General features: G+C 46.3%; 1 protein-coding gene across 2 annotated transcripts in view; it reads left to right on the plus strand.

Annotated features, from left to right (window-relative positions):
- The window catches only part of CCNC (cyclin C), a 68,682-nt gene extending 46,296 nt beyond the window's left edge, over positions 1 to 22,386 (plus strand). Inside the window, exons 9-13 of one of the 2 annotated variants that reach the window (XM_029595367.1) lie at positions 2,662 to 2,729; positions 3,834 to 3,913; positions 18,248 to 18,366; positions 18,884 to 18,957; positions 21,693 to 22,386. In XM_029595367.1, coding sequence (XP_029451227.1) covers positions 2,662 to 2,729; positions 3,834 to 3,913; positions 18,248 to 18,366; positions 18,884 to 18,932 — 316 coding nt within the window. In that variant the 3' untranslated portion in view covers positions 18,933 to 18,957; positions 21,693 to 22,386. The remainder of the gene's footprint in view (positions 1 to 2,661; positions 2,730 to 3,833; positions 3,914 to 18,247; positions 18,367 to 18,883; positions 18,958 to 21,692) is intronic. The other variant, XM_029595366.1, reaches the window with a different exon arrangement.
- The last annotated feature ends 281 nt before the right edge of the window (positions 22,387 to 22,667 follow it).

The following is a 22,667-nucleotide window of genomic DNA, read 5'->3' on the forward strand; positions in this document are numbered from 1 at the left end:
GACCCTGTCCCCAGCATCTCTGCTCAGTCCAGGCAGACATCTGTGCATGCCAGCTTTACTTGCCTAAGTTTGCCCACACTTGGGGCAGGTAATTTATAAGCAGCCATTACTGCAGGCAAAGCACAGTTTCCCCGTGGAAATGCCCCTGGTTTCCTGTGGCAGATTTGTCAGGATTCTGTGGCAAGAGTCAGCAAATTCTACAGCAGACATGTCAAGATTCTGTGGCAATTATGAGGCAAATTGGCATTCGTTTGTATACAGATTCACATTTCTCCCTATCTAAAGTCAAGTTTTTTTTAATTTGAAAAACATTCACGTTGTTTTTAAACTATTTAAACTATATATAACTACAAAATGTACAAGTACAAAAATCAAATGTTTATCAAGTGTGAAATGTCTTTTTGTTTTGAATTGAAATGGTGTTACCATCCTTTTTATCTTTTTGTTATCTTTAGGAGTATATGACCTTATGTATTCTAAGAATGGCCTTGGCATCAGCAGTTTGTCGTGTTATTAATTACACAGGAAAATATGTGCAAACACATTGGGTAACAGACATAAAAAAGGGGTTGAATTATCACTAGTGTCTGAAACTTGTCAGCAGTGGTGTTAGACACAGAGGTTTCTATGAATTGAAATTAATGCTCTGTCTGCCAGCTGTGACACTCCAGCTGTTGCAAACTTCCAAAAAAAACCACATACAGGGTTTTGTAGCTGGTATGTAGTATGTTTGACCACCTATGCATGAGCAAGAATCTTTTTGTAGAAAAAAGTTTTCTAAAGGGATATCATTCTATCCAGGAATTCTCAAAATCGTTTTTCGGTTGGTTTAAGAAATGAATCATTCAGTCTTTCTCTATCCATTTCAATGTCACCCCTCCCCTCCTGATCCCTTCAGGACAGAAGTGGGGAGGAGAGAATCTAGATTAGGGAACTCCAGCCTTGGCCTCAATCCCCCACCCTCCCTTTGTTGCCTTCAGGCTTTTTGCCAGAGTGAGGGGCTGGAGCAGGAGCAGAAAGAGAGCAAAGACTGAAAGCAGGCACCCTGTTACTTTCTTCAGTGAGTCATTTAAGGGGTGAGGAAGCTTCAGTTAGGAATGTAGATTGTGCAGCAGGATGTCAGTTATGCAGCAACAAGCTATTTATGCGGTTTCTACTACATAACGGAGAGTTTAGGGGCATTGCTCTTACTAAATGGAATGATGCTGATCTAACAATGGTAGTGTTTGATACATTGCTATTTCAGCTATGATCCCAGCCGGTCTTACAAAGGTGTCTTATTTCCTGACCTTTAAGGCACACAGAGGGCTTGAATTAGCACAGGCTTGAAATATGTGTAGTAGTGCCAATTGTCAAAGCTTCAACTCTGGCTACTGTCTATTTGTGCATCTTTCACATACATAATTGTCATCTTTAAAAAAAAAAAAAAAAAAAAAAAAAAAAAAAATATATATATATATATCAATCTAAAGAGGAGAGGATATCTCATGCTTACTTACCTCCTGCTTGGATCCGACAGGGCTGAGCAGCATTCAGCCTGTAAACTCTTAAGGGAGTTGCCTTGGGAAATTTAAATATCAAACGGGCCAATTCAGTAAAATGTGCGGGAGAGCCGGCGCGCCGAGGCGAGCGCCCGCTCTCCCAACGCGTGCCCAGGGCGCTCTCCTGGGTGCGCGATTCTCTATGTAAATGAGGGCCTGCGGTAAAAAGGAGGCACTAGGGACACTAGCGCATCCCTAGTGCCTCCTTATTGGCAGAAGCGGTGGCTGTCAGCGGGTTTGACAGCCGATGCTTAATTTTACTGGCGTCTGTTGTCAAACCCGCTGACAGCCACGGCTTCGGAAAACGGACGCCGGCAAAATTGAGCGTCCGTTTTCCAACCCGCGGGCAGATTTTTTTATTTTTGGGGCCTCAGACTTAATATCGCCATGATATTAAGTCGGAGGGTGTACAGAAAAGCAGTTTTTACTGCTTTTCTGTACACTTTCCTGGTGCCGGATGAAATTAACGCCTGCCTTTGGGCAGGCGTTAATTTCTGAGAGTAAAATGTGCGGCTTGGCTGCACGTTTTAGTTTCTGTATCGCATGGGACTAATAGGCTCATCAACATGCATTTGCATATTGAGGGCTATTAGTTTCGGGGGGGGGGGGGGGGGGGTGGCCGCGTGTTTTCCACGCACTATTACCCCTTACCGTATAAGGGGTAATAATAGTGCGTGGAAAACACACGTCCAAATGGGGGCTAACGGTGCGGTCGGCCTGAAAGAGAGCAGGTTTGTAGGTGGTTGTGATTGTGAGGGGAGGGGGCTGGGATAGAAGCGCACTTTAGCTTTAAAGAGTAATGATGAATATCTTGTAGATTTGGGGCAAAGCCAGCACTCTGTCTTGACATTTTTGTCACTGGTTCCCCAGAGGCGCTTTTCTATTTGCCCTCAATTTAAAAGGGGTGTCTTTTTTGTCAAAGAAAGGGACAGATTAATAATACAGAGATATATTTATTATTGCTTGCTTAATCAGTGTCTGGTAATAGCAATGTTACTGGTGAGAATTCTTCTCACCCCTTGGGGAAATAAACACTACTTTGTTGCTAGTCTAAAGAAGCCATCAGTGTGGGGAAAAAAATATTTTTATTTTATTTCTAATTCATATTTTGTCTCCGTAGGCGGATAGTGAATGACACTTATAGAACAGATCTTTGTCTACTGTATCCTCCTTTCATGATAGCCCTAGGTAAGCAGCAACAGTGATGGCTGTGTTTGCATTGTACTTAACCTTGTCATCTTGATGGCTGTTCATGTGGCTCTCAGAACTTCAGCCTGACGTGGCAGCCTTGCATCCTCCGAGCCCAGTTTCTATCTCTGTTGGTTCTGTCCCGCTAGGTTTTCCTTTCTTACGTAGTTGGCCTTTTGCAATAGTGCGGGCTTACTGAGTGGCCGCCACGCACTCTTCTCTTCCCACGCCTTCATGTTAAAAGAATTTCCTTCCCTGAGTTTACTCTTCGGGTTGTACTGCATCTGTCAGATTCCTACCAATAAGCACCACTTAGCTGAGGGAGCTTTCAAGAACATTAAAAGCAAAGTGGAATCGTTGAAGGGTAGAATACTTATCAGGGGTGGAAATATGTTTAGAAAACTTGGATGCCAGTTACGTTTTTAGAAGCCAGGGGGAAAAAAATCTGTCTTGTTAAATTTTGGCGCTTCCCCCTCATTTTGCATTTTTTTTTGTCTTTTTTTTTTCTGCTGCATTTCCTTGCACTTTAACTTTTTTCTGCTTTTCTGAATTTTAGGCACCTGGGTGAATGATTCCTGGGATTTTTCTAGCCCTATTTTTTTTTTAGTTGGACCTATAAGAAAAAAATGAAGTACAGGAGCTTTCGAGACCGCACAGCTCTCTCTCAGATCTGATGGTCAGTCTAGTAATGTCTTGTAAGATCTGAAGGCGAAGCCTGTGCAGTCTTGAAAGTTTGGTTACTACAATCTCAGTATTGTAGATACAAAGAGCTATCGCAACTTACGAAAATAAGGTGTACTGTTTTGGATTTTTTTTCTCCAGGGCCATTACAGCTACTGGAATGGTCAGAAACGAAATATATTTTGTAACAAGCCCTTCATGATGATGACTAAAGGTTTGCTAGTGTTGCTGTTTGAGCAGCCATTGAGCAAATGGAACATCTGTGTGAAATGTTCCCTGTTGTAACAGGGTTTGCAATTAATCTGCTTCTGGGTATCCTGTTCTCACCTCAAAACACAGTGAGAACTGCAACTTGGAATTTTTTATTTTATTTTTTTTAAGATAGCGGTGTTTTCTGCATTTGCCTTGTTTTTTTTTCCCCAGCTTGCCTCCATGTAGCCTGTGTTGTCCAGCAGAAGGATGCAAGGCAGTGGTTTGCTGAGCTGTCTGTTGACATGGAGAAGGTAATTTATTTATGGTGGGGCACAGACCTTAGCATCTCTTCATAGACATGAAAGTGAAAATGCAGTGTCATTTAAAGACTTTTGTTGAGTGGACTAACTGATCAGTTTGCTAAATGGAGAAAGATTGTTAGTGGAGTGTTCCGGGGATCTTTACTGGGACCTACGCCGTTTAACTTCTTCATAAATGAATGTGGTGCAGGGAACAGGAGGGGAGGGGGTGAGGCTGGATTGAATAGAGAAAAGAGCTGCTTTGCTCCCAGATCCAATCCCTCTCCTCCTGTCCTTCCTCCTCACCACAGGGTGCTATCTTTTGCCTAGGGACAGGGAGGAATGGGCTGGAGTGGACAAAGCAGTAGATCTGTAGCTGTTTGTGCTCCTGGGACTCTGGACTCAGCTAATGGCAGGGGAAAGGGGAGGAGGTGAGGGGAGACGTGAATTCCAAGACAATGTGAGAAGGGGGGTGAATGATGGTGAAAGTGAGAGAATTGAATGCTTGGGGAGTGGGGGACGGAGAAATATTGGGCAACATGAGGGAGGGGGTTGAAAGCTGGGGAGAGTTGAGAGAGATATGCAGTCTCTTCCCATCTCCTTGAAGTCAGCAGTGCAAACTTGAGCAGTCTGGCACAGTTTTCCTCCCCAAGGTCTGCAGAGCCAATATATTCAGCAACAGATGATAGAGGATGGTTGGGGGGGGGGGGGGCAGGGTGGAACTTAGATGGTGAGAGAGCCAGAGTAGGGGGATGTATGAAAGCTGGTGGAAAGAGTATGCAAGTGAGACAAAGTTAGAGGGGTGTGTGTGTGTGTATGGGAGGGAAGCCAAAGGTGGTGATGGGTAATGGAGGGTATTTGGGAGAGAGAGCCAGAGGTGGTAAAGGGGGAAGGAGGGTGAACGGCATAGCTTGTGAAGAGGTGGGGGAGGGTTTCAAAGAGCAGAGGTGTGATGAGTGGAGAGATGACAGAAAGGGGTAGTGAATGGGGGGGGACGACGACACAAGTGAGATGGGTGATTGAAAGCCAGGAGGTATGAGGGAACACTAGATAAGATATTAGGAATGGAAAAGGGGATGACTGAGGGTGAGAGTGAATAAGAGAGAGGATGGTGAGGGAGCATATAAGAAGAATTTGGGGAAAGGAATTAGAGCAGATATGATGGGGTGAGTGAGTCAGACTGGATGGGATGGTAGAACATGAGTGGGTGAATGAAATGGTTGCAGGGAGGGGAGAGAGTTGGAATGGAGCTGGTTGTTGGGGAGAAGGGAACCAGATATCAGGAGACTGATGGGTGGAACAACACAGTGAGGATGAGATTGAGGGCTTAGAGGGGCAGTGGAGGATAGAGGATGGAACAGTTCCCTTATGAAACACTAAACAGATTAGGATTCCTCAGTTATCTCTTCTCCAAGTTGAAAGGGGATATGATGGAAGTTGATAAGATTGAGTGGGGTGGAAAGGGGTAAATAGGGGACAGTTATTTACATTTTTGACTTATATTCCTCCTCCCGTGACCGGTTAGTCACTTCATAGCAGATTATTCAGGTACTGTAGATATTTAGCTGTCCCCAGAGAGTTTACAATCTAAGGGTCTAATTTACAAAGCATTTTTCCCATAGACACAAATAGGAGAAAGCCTTGAGTAAATAGGCCCCTAAAGTTATACCTGAGGCAAAGGAGGGTGAGATGACTTACCCAAGATTACAAGGAGTGCCAGCAGAATCTGAACCCTGGTTTCCCTGATTTGCAGTGTGCCACTCTAACCACTAGACCAGTGGTTCTCAACAGGTGTGTCGGGACACACTAGTGTGTCACAATGTCCTGGGAGGTGTGTTGCAGAGCCAGCAGAAGGCTGCTCTTTCCTTATCAGTCTGGGCAGGGGTTGACTGACTTCTCCTTTATTGGGTATAACCGGAAGCTACGCGCTTCCTTCTCTTCCTGGCCCACTGGGAGGTTGCTCCCTCATTCTTCACCAAGATCAGAGAGAGATATCACTAACTCTTATTCATATGGGCCCGGCAGGTCATCAACATTATCTTCCCCTGCCTGGCTTGCTAGTGAGGCTGCTGATGCTTTCTTCAGCCCATGGGGCCTGGATGTAAAAGCAGAATGATGAGGGGGGGGAGATGTTCATTACCTGAGGGCTGTGTCACTCAGGGATTTCAAATCATTACCTGCTTTTACAGGGTGTTCAAAGAATCATTACCTGAGGCTCCACGCGCTCAAGGAATTCACAGCCCGAAGCCTATGCTTCTCGGGCAGCCAGCTGGCCCTCAAGAATAATTAACAGCCTTTTCCCTGTACATACCCGGATCAGTCCAGACTCCTGGGTTTCGCCCCCCCCCCCCCCCCCCCCAGCAGATGGAGACAGAAGTTTACCAAACAAAACTCCGCCTCATATAGGCTGGTGCCACCTACAGTTTGGCAATATTCTTCTGTCTCCAACAGGTGGAGGAGGTACCAAACCTACAGTCAGTGCTAGGGCCTAGCTGGTGTGAGACAGTGTAGTTAGGTTTAGATAAGGAATTCAGGTTATCTGAAGGAACAAAAGGACTGCAGTGTTTGCCTGCAGGTCACAGCCTCCCAGGGGGTGGTGAGGTCCTGAGGGGACCATCCCCCCCTGGTTTCAGAGGCAGCTGAAGTACGGGAGTAACAACCCCGATTGCCAGCTTGTGGAGATCACTGGGAGTGACACGGGAGCCCGGCTCATTCCCCCCCAGTTTGATCTGGGACCCGGAGGCTCATTGTCTGGTATTAAAAAAAAAAAAAAAAAGGGGGGGGGGGGGGAAATGTGTTTCTTGGTGTCTTTTTTTTTTTTTCTTCGGGGCTCGACTCCCCCCTTCTCTCGGGTGCTGGTGGGGGGGCTATTGGGCTCCATTTCACTGCGTTCGCATTCGAGGGGTTGCTGGTGAGGCGGCATGCCGCGTCGTGCCTGCGGCGCCTGCGTTTGTCTCGCGATGGTATTTTCGCCGATTGCCTTCCGGGGAGAGAGGGAGCCTCCACGACCCACGGCAGGGTCCTACTTCAGGTCCAAACTGTGACCGGCACTTTTGGGGAGCTACAGCCCCCGGCCTCAGGTCTGTTCCCGTGAAGCGCGGGAACAGGTGCCATTTTGGGTGCGCTCGGGTCACTGCCTCTGGGAGCGGGTGTCATTTTGCCTCCTTTAGCGACGGCGTCAGGAGGAGGACCCTCCTCTGCGACTATCCCCACAGCGAAGGATCCCTGAGGGGGACAAGGCTGAGGGGTCTGGCTTGCCCGTTGATGCGGACCCTGATACGGGGGTGAGGGTACGTCCTCAGACTCTTCTTTCTCATCTGACTTTGTTTTATTAATGCATAAGGCCTTTAAGGCCCGGAAGACAGGAAAGAAGAGACCGCACAGTCATATTTCTCTGCCGGAGACCCAGAAGTGAGCCAGGTCCCTCGGGGGAACAGCGTCCCTTGCGCGCTCAGGCACCAGTAGGGGACACGGATACCTCTTCAGGTACGGATGACCCAGACAACAAGGATTTGCCTATCCCACCACCTCAAGGAGTGGAAGGGGATGCCGAGCTGGTACAGAAAGGTCTGCGGGCGTCCCATGGAGCGGATGGCGACAACCCGAAGGTGGTCAGGCTTTTTCGCAGGGATGAACTGGGTCCACTCATTCCAGCAATACTGGGAGAATTGGGAATCCAACTGCCCCATGAAGTCGTGTTTAGGGGCTACGGATCCAGGGGTGCTGGGTCTCCGGGGTCCACCCTCTGCTTTCCCTTTTCATTTTTCAGCAACGGATTTGCTTTGCAAGGAATGGGATACTCCGGATCTGGGTCTTAAGGTGGCGAAGGCCATGGATAAGCTCTGTCCCCTCCTGGAGGACGCCTCGGAGCTGCTGAAGGTTCCTAAAGTGGATTCTGCGGTGGCGGCGGTCATGAAGACGACAACCATACTGGTTGTTACCTGGGGGACAGCCCTTAAGGATTTGCAGGATCATAAGCTGGAAGTTCAACTTAAGATCTTTGAAGTTTCCGCGCTGGGAATCAGAGTGGCTATTTGTAGTAATTTTTCCTTGCACGCAGGTCTTCGTTGGAACAACAACTTCTAGCCAACGGCGCGCTTTCGCAAGAGGAAGTACTCCAAGCGGGATGCCTTGAGGCGGTCATTGCCTATAGCGCAGATGCCTTTTATGACCTGCTCCACGCGTCGGCCAGGTCCATGGTATCGGCAGTGTCAGCATGCCGTTTGTTATGGCTTCGTAACTGGGCAGCAGATATGTCTTCAAAATCTCAGCTGGGATCGTTACCTTTTAAGGGCAAGCTGCTGTTTGTCAAGGAGCTGGAAGATCTGATCCAGTCTTTAGGCGAAAATAAGGTACATCGGTTACCAGAAGACAGACCAAGATTGAGAGGTGCCTTTACTGCCAGACCTAGATTTCGTGGAAGTCGGAGACCCCCGAACATCATGGGGGCCAATTTCTTCTTTTCGACACAATGCCAACATGCAGCAGACATACACCCAGTCTGGCCCAGTCTACCAAACTGGCAGGCGCCAGTTTGGTAGACCGGGCTCCACCCCGCCTGTTTCGGGTGGCAAGTCCTCACAATGATGTGCGGCCGGCCCATTCCTCGGCCTCAGTAGTGGGAGGTCGTCTGTCCCTCTCTTACGAGGAGTGGGCCAAAATTACGTCAGATCAGTGGGTCCTCACTGTGAATAAGACATGGTTACGCATTAGATTTTTCCACCAACCCCAACAACGGTCCCTGGTTTCGCCATGCGGGCTTACAGCAAAGCTCCAGACAATCAGGGAGACTATACAGCGTCTTCTCGATCTCTGCGCTATTATTCCGGTACCCTCTGCGGAGCGTCGAAGAGGCCGTTACTCCATTTACTTCGTAAAGAAATGATTTAGAGGCACCAAAGAAAAATGGAGGAAACTGAAATGAATGGAAAAGATCAATGACCAAGACTAAGGTAGGAGAGGAAGTGATGAACGCACAGAGAAAAAAGTAAAATGTCAGAGCCTGGAAAAGAGAGAGGGATCAGCGTGATTAGAACAAAACCCGCCTAAATAAAGGTAGAGAAGAGCCAGGGAATATATAACCCTGTGTGTGGCTCCTGCATCAATGTAAATGTTGGACCTAAACTACAGTTGTGTCTTCAGAAGTGAAGGTCTCTGATATGACCTCTGAAAAACATAAACATAGAAATGACTACAGAACAGGACCAAATGGTCCATCCATTCTGCCCAGCAAGCTTATGATAGAATCTGCTGTTATGCAGGTCACTCCCATACTTATCAGTTTTCCAGACTGTAAAAGTCAGGGCCCTTGATGGTTGCTATCTGAAACCAATTCCCCGTAACATCTTACCGTTGAAGCAGAGAGCAGTGTTGGAGTTGCGTCAAAAGCATCAGGCTTATTGGTTAAAGGTAGTAACAGCCACATCAGCAAGTTACCCCATGCTTTTTTGTTTCCCCAGACCGTAAAAGTCAGGGTCCTTGTTGGATGTTGTCTGAATCAAATTCCCCTTTTCCTCTCTTCCCATGTGGTTTCAAAAGCTTGGATGCCATATTGTTTTTATTTTTTTTTTTTAGCATATGCTGATCCAGTAAAGTTTTGCAATCTGCCAAGAATCCCAGGATTGGAATATAATTCTCAGTATTAGGTTATTGTCTGTTCTGTCCTCTCTCATTTTTTATTGTGCGGGAAAAGGAGGTGGAGAATTAAATAATTTAATGAATACCAGTAATATCTTACCAAGCTAAACAGCTGCATGTAAAGGATCTGAGCTTTTTGTAAGTGACCTGTCGCTGAGCAGTGGAATACCATAAAAGGGAGAATATTAATGGTGTGTTGACTTGTTTTCTTAATGGTAGAGAATAAAGCATAGTTGCATAGTTGACAGGTGGTACTTAATGTTCTTAATTGAATAATATAATATCATGCAGTGCTAACTACCATTTCTTGTAAACTAAAGGGATAATATAAACAAAAGGAAAGATTGGGTTTTTATATCCTTCATTTTTAATTTGTTGTATTTTGATTAATAATTTTGGATGATGTAACCCGCCTAGCATAATTGTTTCGCAATAGGTGTGATAAGTATTAATTTTTTTTTCCATTGATAAACAGGCTGAATTATCTGTCTAGGTGACATCATCCAATGGCGCACTATGTAGAGTGCTCTCTCCAAGTAATCAGAACTTTGCTCTGCTGTGCCTGCACAGCAGTTCCCTTCTCAGTCTATTTGTTTTCCCATACTTTGCATGGAGGTGTTGAAGATCCTCTCTGATTTTTTTTTTTCTCAGAGAAATTTTTTCACACAAGTGATCTCCAAAAACATGTTAAAAAAAAAAAAATAAAAACCCATCACGGACAGTCATAACTGTTGCTATCTCTTCTTGGGCCTGGACCGTGACCAGGCCTCTTGCCGCGACTGCGGTCACATGTCTCCCAGAGTGCAAAGCCAAAGAGCATAGAAGATTGCTACACTTCGAGACAGGGTCGAACGGTCACCATCTGGTAGCATTGCTCCATTGCCCAGGCAATCCAATGCATTCCTTGCCAAGCTCAAAGAAAGGACCAGAGCAGAACAGTAGCATCAGTAGATCCTTTGACTGAGGCTTCCAGCCCTAAGACTAAGACGTCTGGCACTGTTCAGTTCTCTACCCTGGCTAAATTAAGTGAGGCCTTGGGATCCCTGGTCACTAAAGCACTAAAGAACCCTACTCCAAGAGTGTTTGAAGCTCCAGCTGCTTACAGGACATGCCTAAGCACGCTGATGGAAAAAAGGCATCAGGGCACATGATGCGAGATGAGAAAATCTTTGCACAGTGCGTCAATGCACAATGCTCACAAGACGAAGCAGAGCAAGAGTTGTCGAACCAATGCAGCCTAAACCCCGCGTAAATTACGCAACAACACTATGCACATTGCTCCATGCCAAAAACGGGTTCTGCGTCGACGCAGAAAGGCACTATGACACAGACTGTCATCAGATAGGTATTCTCAGCTTCTTCCAAGCGACCTCAAGAGTCCAACTGGCAGATTAGAGCTCAAACCTCCTCTCAGAAAAGGAGGGGAGAAGATCTGGTGACACCTCATCAGTTCATGGACCATTTCTGGACACCTTATTGGTTCGACCATGGTTATCCCGGTCCAGACCTTACTCCGTCAGGTCAGCTTCCTCATCCCCACAAGAGGATCAAGGGGTTTTTCGATATTACAGCCCCTTCCAGACAAAAACATTCTATTACTGGAAGCTGTCTCCAGAGGTCAGGGGGACAAGATCTAATCATCGCCATTCACCCAGTATTCAGACAGTTTCACCGGCTACAATAAGTCATGGAAGGTCTCTGCCGGAGTCTCCTACAAGCCAATCCAACTAGGCTATGCAGCAAATTTCTATGATTATCAAAAAACTCTTCTCATCTTTGACTCCTCAGGTACCACCACCTGAATTATCACATTTCGACATTGCATCTGATCGCCAGAAAGACTGGGGGAGTCCCTATTGTATGCCTGTTCCACAATCCTGGGAGGAAGAGTCAACTCGCTGGTGAGACATATCACAGGATCCTTTGGATCACCAAGGGGACTAGTCTCCAGTTCCTTGCCCCTCTAGCTCTAAGGGCATCCCATCGGACTCTCCAGAGAAACCACCAGAACCTTCTTCCTCTCCAGAAGATCTTTCATGCTCCCATTTTGTGGAAAAGTTGGGAGGTCTCCTAAATGTGGAAATCAGGAAGGTTCCCAATCCTTGCTCGGAAGTTTTCAGATTACTAAAGATCCTAGACATACAAGCTGAACCCTTGGCCTTGCCTTCCTATGCTATTTTAGATGCTCTCCTATCAGTTGTGGGAGTCTGTATTCTCCAGCCTTCCCTTTTCAAGAAATTTGGATTTAAAGTTCCAACTCTAGTAATCCCCGACCTAGGGAGTGGTGAATTTGCCCCATGCATCTTTGGTCATGGAATCCACACTAAAGGAGGCAGAGAAGTCGAAACTGCACTTTAGTCCTCCGGAGGGCAAAGATCTCAAGATCCTGAACGACTTTGGGAAGAAGGTCTTCCAGAGCGCCATGTTGACTTCCAGGATTCAGCATTATCAGTTTTACATGGTGTAATATTTGTATGAGTGTCTGCAGCTCCTGAAGTCTTTCATCTGTTTGGAGATAGGAGAGCAAATATCTCCACAGCCTCTTCTTGATCTTGAAGAAGGAATGCATCACCTGCTCAAACCAGTCTAAGTCCTTTGAGGCTTCTCAAACGCCAGCACGATTGTGGTGCACCACATGGCCTGGCTGCGTACTAGCAGCATACAGGAGGATATCCATGAGTGATTATCAAATTTGCCTAGTTCGGAGGACAACTTGTTTGGGGAAAAGCTGAGGGAGATGGTCTCACAGATTGAGGAGCAGAATGTGATGGTCCAGTCACTGTCAACATCACTGGACACTCCTGAAATGTCTAAACAAATTTTATCCCCAATACCGAAAATGCTACTAGATGAAACCTTTTAAGCAGTTTCCCCCTTATCGCACATGATCTTACCAGCAGCCGCAGATGCAAGCACAGCCTAGGGGTCGTTCCCGTGATCGCAGGCAGCAGAATCCATCACAGCTATTTGCGGCTAAGCCTGCACAGAACAGCCACAGCCCATCCCTCCAGTTGGAGGTAGGTTACGCCATTTTTAACTGGAGTGGGAGAAAATAAAGTCCAGCCAGTGGGTGTTCAGTGTCAAGGATATCGTCTAGATTTCAGAACATATCCCAAACTCCCTCATCTTGTCAATTTACCACAAGATCTATCCCAAAACCATACATTGTAGTAGGAGGTTCAGAAGTTATTACTGCAGAATGCTATCAATCAAGTACTAGATCAGAAGATTAGTGCTGGATTTTACTCCTGGTACTTTCTCATTCTAAAGTATTTGGGGGGGGGGGGGGGGTGTATTCATCCCATCTTTGACCTCAGATCTCTCAACAAACATCTTAAGAGAGAAATTCAAAATGACTTCCTTGAAGTCAATTCTACCCTTCATCCAGCCAAATGACTGAATGTGCTCGCTGGACCTAAAAGATGCTTACACTCAATTCCAATCCACCCCTTCTGTTGGCGGTAGCTCTACTTCCAGACAAACTCAATGCGTTACCAATTCAGAGTACTCCCTTTTGGTCTTTAATCTGCTCCCAGAGTTTTCACAAAATGTCTTTCACTGCCTGTGGCTCATTTGCATTATCAGGGGTTTGGGATTTTTTCTGCAGATAAGGCTGAATTAGCCATGACTTTGGGGAATGTCCTCCGGTCCTCTAGGTGGCAGAGCTTTCTCAAAGCACACAGAGCTGTGGTCTGTGTGCCCGTGTAAGTATTTCCCATGTGACTCCCATCCTGTCTTGGTCTTTTTCCTTCCATGCGCTGGGTGCATGCGGAGCTCTTTCTCGCTTATTTTATTTTTGTTATTAATTTAATTACCTTCGTTTGCTGTTTGGAGGAAGATTCACAACGGATGGTGGAATCTGAGTCTGTGCTGCTTTTGTCAGACCAGGTGTCATTGAGTCCGCTCCGGGGCCCAGATGGGACTTCCCCAAGAGCGAGGACAGAGAGGGCCTCTTCGGCAAGGCCCTATGGGGAGCCGGGGACTCTGTTAAGCACCCCATGCTGGTTCAGAGTGGAGCATCGTGGAATGTCCAGCCACTTGAAGCATCCAAGTGCTTTATCTCCGAACCTGACACATTTGTGTGCCTCATTGAAGCCGATGCATCCGAAGCAGCTAGGCATTTCTGTCGAAGGGTCGGAGTGACTGGTTGAAGCCAGGGCATCCTCTCATTCGGCAGCGTGTATCTTCCCATTTGGGGATCCCAGTGCTGCACAGAGGTGTCGCGACCTGATTGAGGTGCAGGGGAGAGTTGGCCGATGCATCAACATGCAGAGTCTATGCTGAAAGTACGCTGATCTGTGGAGGCATTGCTCCAACATAAATATAGGCAAGGCCTAGGAGGCCGGCCAGCAGGTGTACGTGGACTTACCTTGTTAGGCCTCATCGGAGGAGAGCATCGCCAGTCAGCGAGATGACTCTAGCACTTCCAAAATAGGCCCCCTTTGAGAAACTCTTCCCGTGCGAGCCTATGTTCAAAACTCTCTGACTGAATACCTCTCTGATCAAGATGAGAGTGGTGAGGCTATCAGTCAATCTTGCTTACATGCATGGGGTTGAACCATCCTCTTGCTGAAGAAGGGAGAATGTTTCTCCTGTCCAGCGCATTTGGTCATGTCGATTAAGGTTGCCTGACCCCAGGGTGGAGGTTCATGGCATACTACGACTGCTTCGGATATTAGCAAAGCAGTGTTAGTTGCGACTGGGGCGCCAGTGATCCTGCCACAGTGCTGAGGAAGCTGGCCTCTCTATCAGTCACATGGAGCCCAAACCCTTCAACTCATTGGAGAAAGGGATGACTTAGGGCTGTAACACACTGTGTTGCAGACTGGGAAAATGAAGCACCAAATTCGGCAAATTTCTTTGGCGGCCCGGGGCAACAGTCGGCATAAAGGAAAACAAAATGTGACTACCCAAATTCAAGGATCATGGTATGCGGCTGGATTAGGGGCAATCACAGTACCCAGCCAGCAAGTGTCAACCAGTCGGAAAATAAGAGGCGTCAGCCATGCGATTATACGTAACCTGCTAATCGAGGCAGCACAGGGATGCAATGCCTGCCCCCCTCATCAAACCAGATCAACATATGACGAGGGTAAGAGATGGCAACTCTGGTGCTAGTCACCTCCACAGTGGCCCAAAGGAGGACCATCCGCCAACGGATGTACCACACCTCCAATGAAGACGCAGGTGCCCATACACATTAGATTCAAACCCAAGCAATTCCGGTGAGGGCAGTAATCATGGCCCGCACAGGTGGCCAGAGGACAATCCCTTATACAGACGGAGGAGGATAGATTCCGCAGTCAGCCGCTGAGAAGCGGGACTCGTCTGGCAGTAGACAGGAGCCCAGGCCTCACACTTTGAATAGCCACAGCCTATGCAGGGATTCCACATTAGACTGATGCGGTGACACCTTACTCCTGAGAATGGGAATCTAGCCAAGCAGTGGCAGGTTACCTAGTCAGGTAGGGGACCACCCTAGTACACCTTGGTCACAAAAAGCAATAGGGAAGCCAGGCTCCCCTGTCTGCCCACATGGGCTTCGCCTAGTACAAGATGCTTCCCTCTTCCCAGAGACAGACTACTGTATAATTTCCTCATATCCTGCATATGAGGACCACTCAGACTAAGCTTGAATGGGATCCGTATCTCACTCAGGACCTTGATGGTCCATAGAGACAATGGAACGCTTGCCTGGTTTGTCCACCCATTGGGAAGCTAACGCCCATGGACATTCGCGAGACCTGCTGTCAGGAAGAGTGATCCTTCCTCCACCCGATGCACTTCTGCTAGCATCCAACATTGGGGAAGTTGAAAGATGACACAACATACCTGAACCTATCGATCCGGAAGCACGGCTTAGGGGAGTCTTCCAGTAAGTACCCTGCCTGGAAGGACTACCATGGTAATTGCGCCAAGCACAGAAGGTAGAGTGGAGAACACGGATCGAACCTTCTCTGCTACCCAGGAAGTGTAGAAGATATTCTCCCCCATGCCGAGCAAGAAGGGCAATGGCATCGGATAGAGCATGTCAGTGCAATTGCAGCCTATCCTCTTCTCAGGATGACTCTCTGGTGTCATACCTAGCCTTGAACTCCAGATTACCGAAGGATCCTTCGGCTTCGCCAGCAGTCAAGGAGAGTGGTCCCATGAGCCACTAGCCTGAGCCTGACTCAACCCAGGTTTCTGCTATATGCATCGTTGGACAGCTGTCACCAGGGACATAGTGCCGAGGGGAAGTCCGCCCGGGTCGCCCTCAGTTCAGGAAGAGGGTCAATGAACAACGGGCGCTTATCCACTGCTTCATTGTACCTCGAATCTCACTGCGACAGGGCAGCACTATGAACAAGTCCTCACCCTTCCTGGGGTTATCTCGGCTCTCCCTCTTAAGCAATAACTGTGCCAGCCGTTTCCCAGAGCCGCTTAAGGCAGATGCAGAAGGAGACTTCACACGTTGTATCCCAAATCTGCCCAACCTACTGTGATCACTGCATACACTGTATAGCACTCCCAACTGGGGCGTCCTTCAAGATGAAGTGCTCAGGCTCCAGGTCCTAGTGCATCCTGTCTTGCTCCAGCAAACATAAGGCATTCTGATGCTGCGCTAAGGCCACCAAGACAGAGCAATTGCGGCATCCATAGCACTACGAGGGATGCGCTCGTCATTTACATTTGTGAGCTGCCATGCGACCGTTGCATGCCTTAACATTACACCGCTGCTGATCAGCAAGTGGCCACAGAGGATAGAGAGCATCGACCCATCCTCTGTCAAGGACAAGTGAGAGACTGTGATCACAGGTCAGGTTGATTGTGCCATTGGAAACTGGAAGAGGCAGTACACTACCCCCAGAGGGCGCTAACACTCCAACCTTCCAGCTTGGGACTCCCCAGAGTCATGGCAAATTCAGCCTGCTTATCTGCGGAAGAGAGCAAGCTTGCTTACTGTAAACGGTGTTTTCTGTGGCTAGCAGGCTGAATTAGCCATGTAATTCCCGCCCGCCTCCCCAGACAAGTCTATCTGACTCAGTCCAGAGCTTGGATAACAGACTGAGGCAGGATGGGAGTCAATGGGAAGTACTCCCACACAGGCACATAGAGTACAGCTCTGTGTGCTTTAAGCAAGCTCCGCCACCTAGAGGACCGGAGGACATTCCCCAAAGTCATGGCTAATTCATCCTGCTATCCACAGAAAACAGTTTACAGTAAGCAAACTTGCTCTTTCCTTACCCGGACGATTGTCTTATTTCCCCCAACCTATTCTCTACAAATGAATCTGCAGAAAATTTTTCAGTGCCTGGAAACCTTGGTGTTTCTGATCAATTATGAGAAGTCAATACTCAAACCTTCTCAAGGCCTACAGTTAATAGGAGCCAGGATAGACTCCATTCAAATAAGAGCTTTCTTTCCAGAAGACAGGATCCAAAGAATGTCAGCTGGGACATTATTTGCTCTATATGTCGTCAGCATCTGCACATCATATATTTATCATACTGGGTTACATGGTGGCAGCCTTCCATGTCATCTCCTATACTCTTCTACATATGAGAAGACTACATTGGGGGCTGAAGAGCCACTGGTCACAGTATCTTCAGCCTCTGGCATCCAGATTGTCCATAACCAGATCAATGAATGAGGACATAGGATGGTGGTTAGAACAGGATGTCTTGACAGAAGGAGCAGCTCTTTGAACCCCTTTTCATCACTTAACTACTGATGTGTCCACCCAGAGATGGGGAGCACATCTGCCCCAATACAAGACACAAAGGTCTGTGGTCACAGGAGACGACTGCCCATCAACTGTTTGTCTCCTATGATCCAAATGCCCTGGGAGTAGCAGTAACCAAAAGGACACTGTCTAATTAGATCTCCAGTTGCATTCAACATTGCTAATTTTCATCAGTCTTCCTTGACCTGCTCAGTTAAGGCACATCAAGCGAGTGCCACAGCCTCCTCTATTGCACACCTGCACAATGTTCCTATTGAAGAGATTTGCAGGGCGGCCATGTGGTCTTCAGTTCACACATTCACTTCTCATTATTGCCTGGACTAGCTTGCAGCTTTGGACAATACAGTGAGCCAAGCAGTCTTGAGTAATATAATTAAATAAAAGAACTGTCCATGGGGGAGATGGTTTGTGTGTGTATGTGTAAAAAAAAAAATGAAGGAAATGCAAGCTACGTGGTATGTCATAGTACCCAGTACAATTTACAACCCTGAGCTTGGGACTCCCCAGACAGCATGGCTAATTCAGCCTGCTTATCAATGAGGAAAAAAGCAAGTTTTCTTATTAAGAACAGTGTTTTCCATAGATAGCAGGATGAATTAGGCAAGTGAACCCACCTACCTCCCTAGACAACTCTTTTACCTCACAGCCTGGACAGTGCTTGCCTAATACGTAATCATGGACTGAGGAGTTACTGACCATGTGTTCACGCTGGTGCAACAGAGTAAAGCCCTGGTTACTTGGAAAGAGAGCGCTACGTGGTGCACTGTTGTCTAACATCACCCGGACAGCATGGCTAATTCATCCTGCTATCTATGGGAGGAAAACACAGTTTATGGTAAGCAAACTTGCTTTAATAGGCCAACAATTTTCTTTTGCCTTTGTGTAGTTTTAATACGTCTTTAGAATTGACTGAGAGCTAGAACAGAACTAAATTGAACTTTTATTTCAATAATTGATCTTTTTTTTTTTTTCCCCTACATGAGATTTTGGAGATAATCCGGGTCATTCTGAAACTGTATGAACAGTGGAAGAATTTTGATGAAAGAAAAGAAATGGCTGCTATCCTTAGTAAGATGCCAAAGCCGAAGCCACCTCCAAATAGGTACGTTGTCGAGACTTTGCTTTCTGACTCTGACTTCGTGATTCGCAGTATGTGCCACCATGGACCTCCAAACTATCCGCGGAGGCCGATGGAAGGCATGTAGGAAGAGGGGGTTGGAATATCAGTTGCATGCAGATTAGGGCACCTATAAATGGTATAGAAGTAGCATTAATGACCAGGACTTTGCAAAAAAAATAAATAAATAACCCACCTAGCCAGATGGGGATTCTGGAAGAGCCCTAGTGTGCAACTATCTCGAGACGCTTATCATGGAGATAAAATCTCGAACTCTTACAATGACAGTGCCAGGCTGTGGGCATATACCTGTTTGGGTTCATGCCCAACCAACAGGACTCTGCTGAGCAGGGGGGCAAGTGAGGGGGCAGAGCATAGGAAGGAGAACACTTTTTATGGGGGAAGGGCCAAAAAGAATTTGCTTTAGATTTCTCTTCCCAGTATGGGCCGCATTCTCATCAACTGTTGCTTCCCTGCTCATTTTTTCTTTCAATTTTTCTAGTGAATTTAGTGTCCGTGAAAGGTGCCCGAGTGACATCACTGGAAACTGAAGTCCTCCATTTATCCACAGAACAGGTACAGCATGGGCAGCGGCAGTGCCCCGCCAATGTGCCTCGACCCTGTTCTGGAGGGAGCACTTCTCGGGGGTGAGAGGGTGATTCACTTTCCATACCCACTGGGACCTGCCAAGTAGGGTGCTCTTTAGTGGCTATTGTGGTGGCGGTGGTGGGTTTTAATACACTGGGCACTGGAATGAGACCAACCGACACGTTTTTATCCAGGCCACCGAATGACCCTGGGGTCACGAGACCTCAGCTACATTTACAGCTCTCGATGGGCAAACATTTCTGTGAGGCTATATCCATTGATGTTTCTAAAATGTAGGCCTTGTTCATACATGTTTCCCTCCTCCCCCTATAGTGCAGCACTGTTGCTTCTAGTTGGTTTGCTTTCGGACTGCTTTCTGAACACACAAGCTACAGTGGCATCCATTTTTACTCTGTGCCAATTGGCATTTCCTCCTGCAAATGGTGGGTCGTCACCATTGCATTCTGTTCTGAGAAATTTTGTGGAATGCATTTTACACTTCTGTTTCTCTATGGAACTTAGAAAACAGCACATGACATGTATAGTGCTTTCAGAAAAGACTTGGGTTAATGCTTTTGGAAAATGTTTGCTCACTGATCTAGTATTCTTAGGGAACTGGCATCAAGCTTTTGGTCTTTCTAGTGAAATAATGTATGAGGACAATGCTTCTCAACTCAGTCCTTGGGGGCACACCTAGCTAGTCAGGTTTTCAGGATATCCACAATGAATAGGCATGAGAGATTTGCATGCATTGCTTCCATTGTATGCAAATCTATCTCATGCCTATTCATTGTGGATATCCTGAAAACCTGGATGGTTGGGTGTGCCCCAAGGACTGGACTGAGTTGATGTATCAATAGGATATTAGGAGTGTTTTGCATATCTGAAACACAGTGAGCAGAAGTGAGAGCAGGCAAACAGTTTGATATCAGATCATCTTCAATGTTCATTAAGTAATTGCAGCTGTTAAAGGAAGCTGCCTTTTTTTTTGTCCTGCTGTAGTTTAAACAGTTAAATTCCTTTAACATTTATTTATCTAGCATTGATAAGTCACCACGTTTATATAGATGCTATCTGAAGTGCATCTTATGTATGGTGTTTTACCTCCTGTTTTGGGTACAAAAATGTGAAAAGCAAATTTTACTGAATGATCCAGTTTGTTTTCAAGCCAGACTTTGCCTCTGCAAAAACTTTCCTCACAGAAATGTTTTGTCATTCTAATGGCATAACTCAGGGGGAGGAAAAAAAGAGCTTTGGGTTCCAATTAGCATCCAACAGACCACATCAGGGAGAAGCATGTGAAGGAAGTGCTCATGAAAGGCACTGAATGGAGAAGCACTGGCTACTGAACTTGTGTTTCCAGCGTTCCCTCTCCCACCCTGACATAGAAACGGCATCGTTCAGGTTGAAAAGGCAACTTGATTTATCTTACCAGTTCACTCACAGCTTAGATGAGGTTCCCTCCCTGCACTCACTTTTAGAATATAACAAGATCACCCACATATTGACATGCCTACCAGATTCACATCAAACTCTGGTGGATCTTGTAGTTTAATGCTACAGTTTCTGTTGTAAATAGTAAATCTCATTTACAAGCCGAGGTCTAATAGCCTTGAATTTTATGCTTGATTTTTCTGGTTGAACTTTTTCTGACAAGTCTTCCAGGACCTTTGAGTATTGTGTGCAGTTCTGGTTACCCCATCCTCCATAAAGGTATAGGAGAGTTAGAAAAGGTACAAAGGAAAGCTTCCTTCTGAGGTTAGGAGGACTCCATTTAGAGAATGGACGATAGGAATCTGCAAATCGTGAGTGGAGTAGAACAGGTAAATAGGCATCAGTTATTTACCTTTTCAAATAACACTAGACGAGGAAACATTTCTTTAAGCTAAGAGGGAGCAGATTTAAAACTAACTGGAAGGAGTATTTTCACTCAACAATCAAGCTGTAGATCTCATTGCTGGAGGATGTGTGCAAGGTAGCTAGCATAGCTAAAGTTTTTATCGAGGGTTTGGACAAATTCATGGAAAAAATTCCATCGCTTGACACAGGGAATGAGCAGCAAAAACTTGAATCTTCTTTTAGTGGATGGGCACTGTTGGAGACAGGATGCTGGGCTTGAAGGACCTTTCTTCTGACCTAGCATGGCACTTGGCATGCTTACGACTGTTAAGACACTGTTTGGCAACAGTGGGCTTCGACTATCATAATAGATGCCCTCTGTGATTGCACCTTTGTCTCCATGGCACTTGCCTGTCAAGGAATGATGTACAGGCCATCCTTTCCTTCCAGTTCAGACAGATTTAAATCAGCAGTCCCATGTTGGAAGTGGCTTTATTCCTGAGCCTTCCACGTCCCTCAATGTTTTATCAGTATGCCAACTAAAATCACAGTTTACTTTTTCTTAAATTATCCCACAGAAGATTGTGAATACATGTCCCGCATGTCACAGGCAAGTAAAAAAAACAAAAAACAAAGTTTGTGTTCACGAGCTAATTTGCCTGATTTTGGTTACTGTGCGGTGAAAAAGATGTAAAGAAATTAATTTGAACATGTTAAGCCAGCCCGTATGTTCTTGAAGTCCTCACTGGACATCCCAAAGCTCTTATTTTTTTTTCCCCCCCCTAAATTGTTTTAAGTGTGATTTTGATAGAAGAAAAAAAAAAAAGCAGTAATTTATTTCAGGATATGGGCTTAATGTGTTTCTAATGTTTCTTCTTGAACAGTGAAGGAGAACAGGGTCCAAACGGAAGCCAGAGCTCGAGCTACAGTCAGTCGTAAGACATTTCCACGGGATTTTGTAACTGCCCACTTTGGATCATGCTGCATTGGAACCTGTCCCTAAGCTGAAGAAATGGGGGTGGGGAGGGCTTTCAATAAATACCTTTGCGAAAGAACCGCAGGACTGAGTGAGTGGCTTGTTTGTGTTAAGGATACGGTGCTCCTTTCCAAGGGCTTTACGACCCCCGCATGACGTGTGGAGCAGGTGTCTGATGTGCTGATGAATGGTGCCTCTCGCCTTGCGGAAAGAGACTTTCAGTGGAAATGAGCCACAGTGATCTATCAGACAGCTTTAAAAACAAAACAAAAAAGTCCAGTTAGCCTGGGGAAAAAATAATTTTTTCTATAAAATGGTGACAAACTGAAAATGGGTTTGTGTTTCAAAAGAACACACAAAGTAAAGGAGCAGATATGTGGGCTTTTTTTTTTTGTGCATGCATGTTTTATTGGTTTTTGATTATTGAAACGTGATATTGTTGCCACAATTCTCACTCGTGTTTTAAAGTGGAAACCTGCAGTTCTGTGTAAAGACTGCATGGCTTTGTACCTTTTTCCCAGGAGAAAAAAAAAAACTGAATCTAGGAATAGAGAGAGAAACATTCTGCTATCGGCATCCCTGTTTATATGGGATTAGGGCTCCCCCCCAGGCCAGAGTTTAAACACATGCGTGGCCATTGAGGAGCTTCCTATGCCAAATCTCAACCTGCCAGTCCATATCTCACTCCGTAGAGCTTATGCAATTGAACACTTGGATTTTCGAAACCAGCTGACTGTAACTGAGTGCCATGATTGGTCAGCCGAGATCACATGACAATGGTAACATTCTGCTTTGCCATGGTTGGTTTAAAGGGTTCGCTCACGACACACCACACGTGACTGTACCATGAAATTGGTTATATCCCACTTCCTCGGTGCTTTAA

Source organism: Rhinatrema bivittatum, chromosome 3 (genome assembly GCF_901001135.1).
Source record: "Rhinatrema bivittatum chromosome 3, aRhiBiv1.1, whole genome shotgun sequence".
NCBI lineage: Eukaryota > Metazoa > Chordata > Amphibia > Gymnophiona > Rhinatrematidae > Rhinatrema > Rhinatrema bivittatum.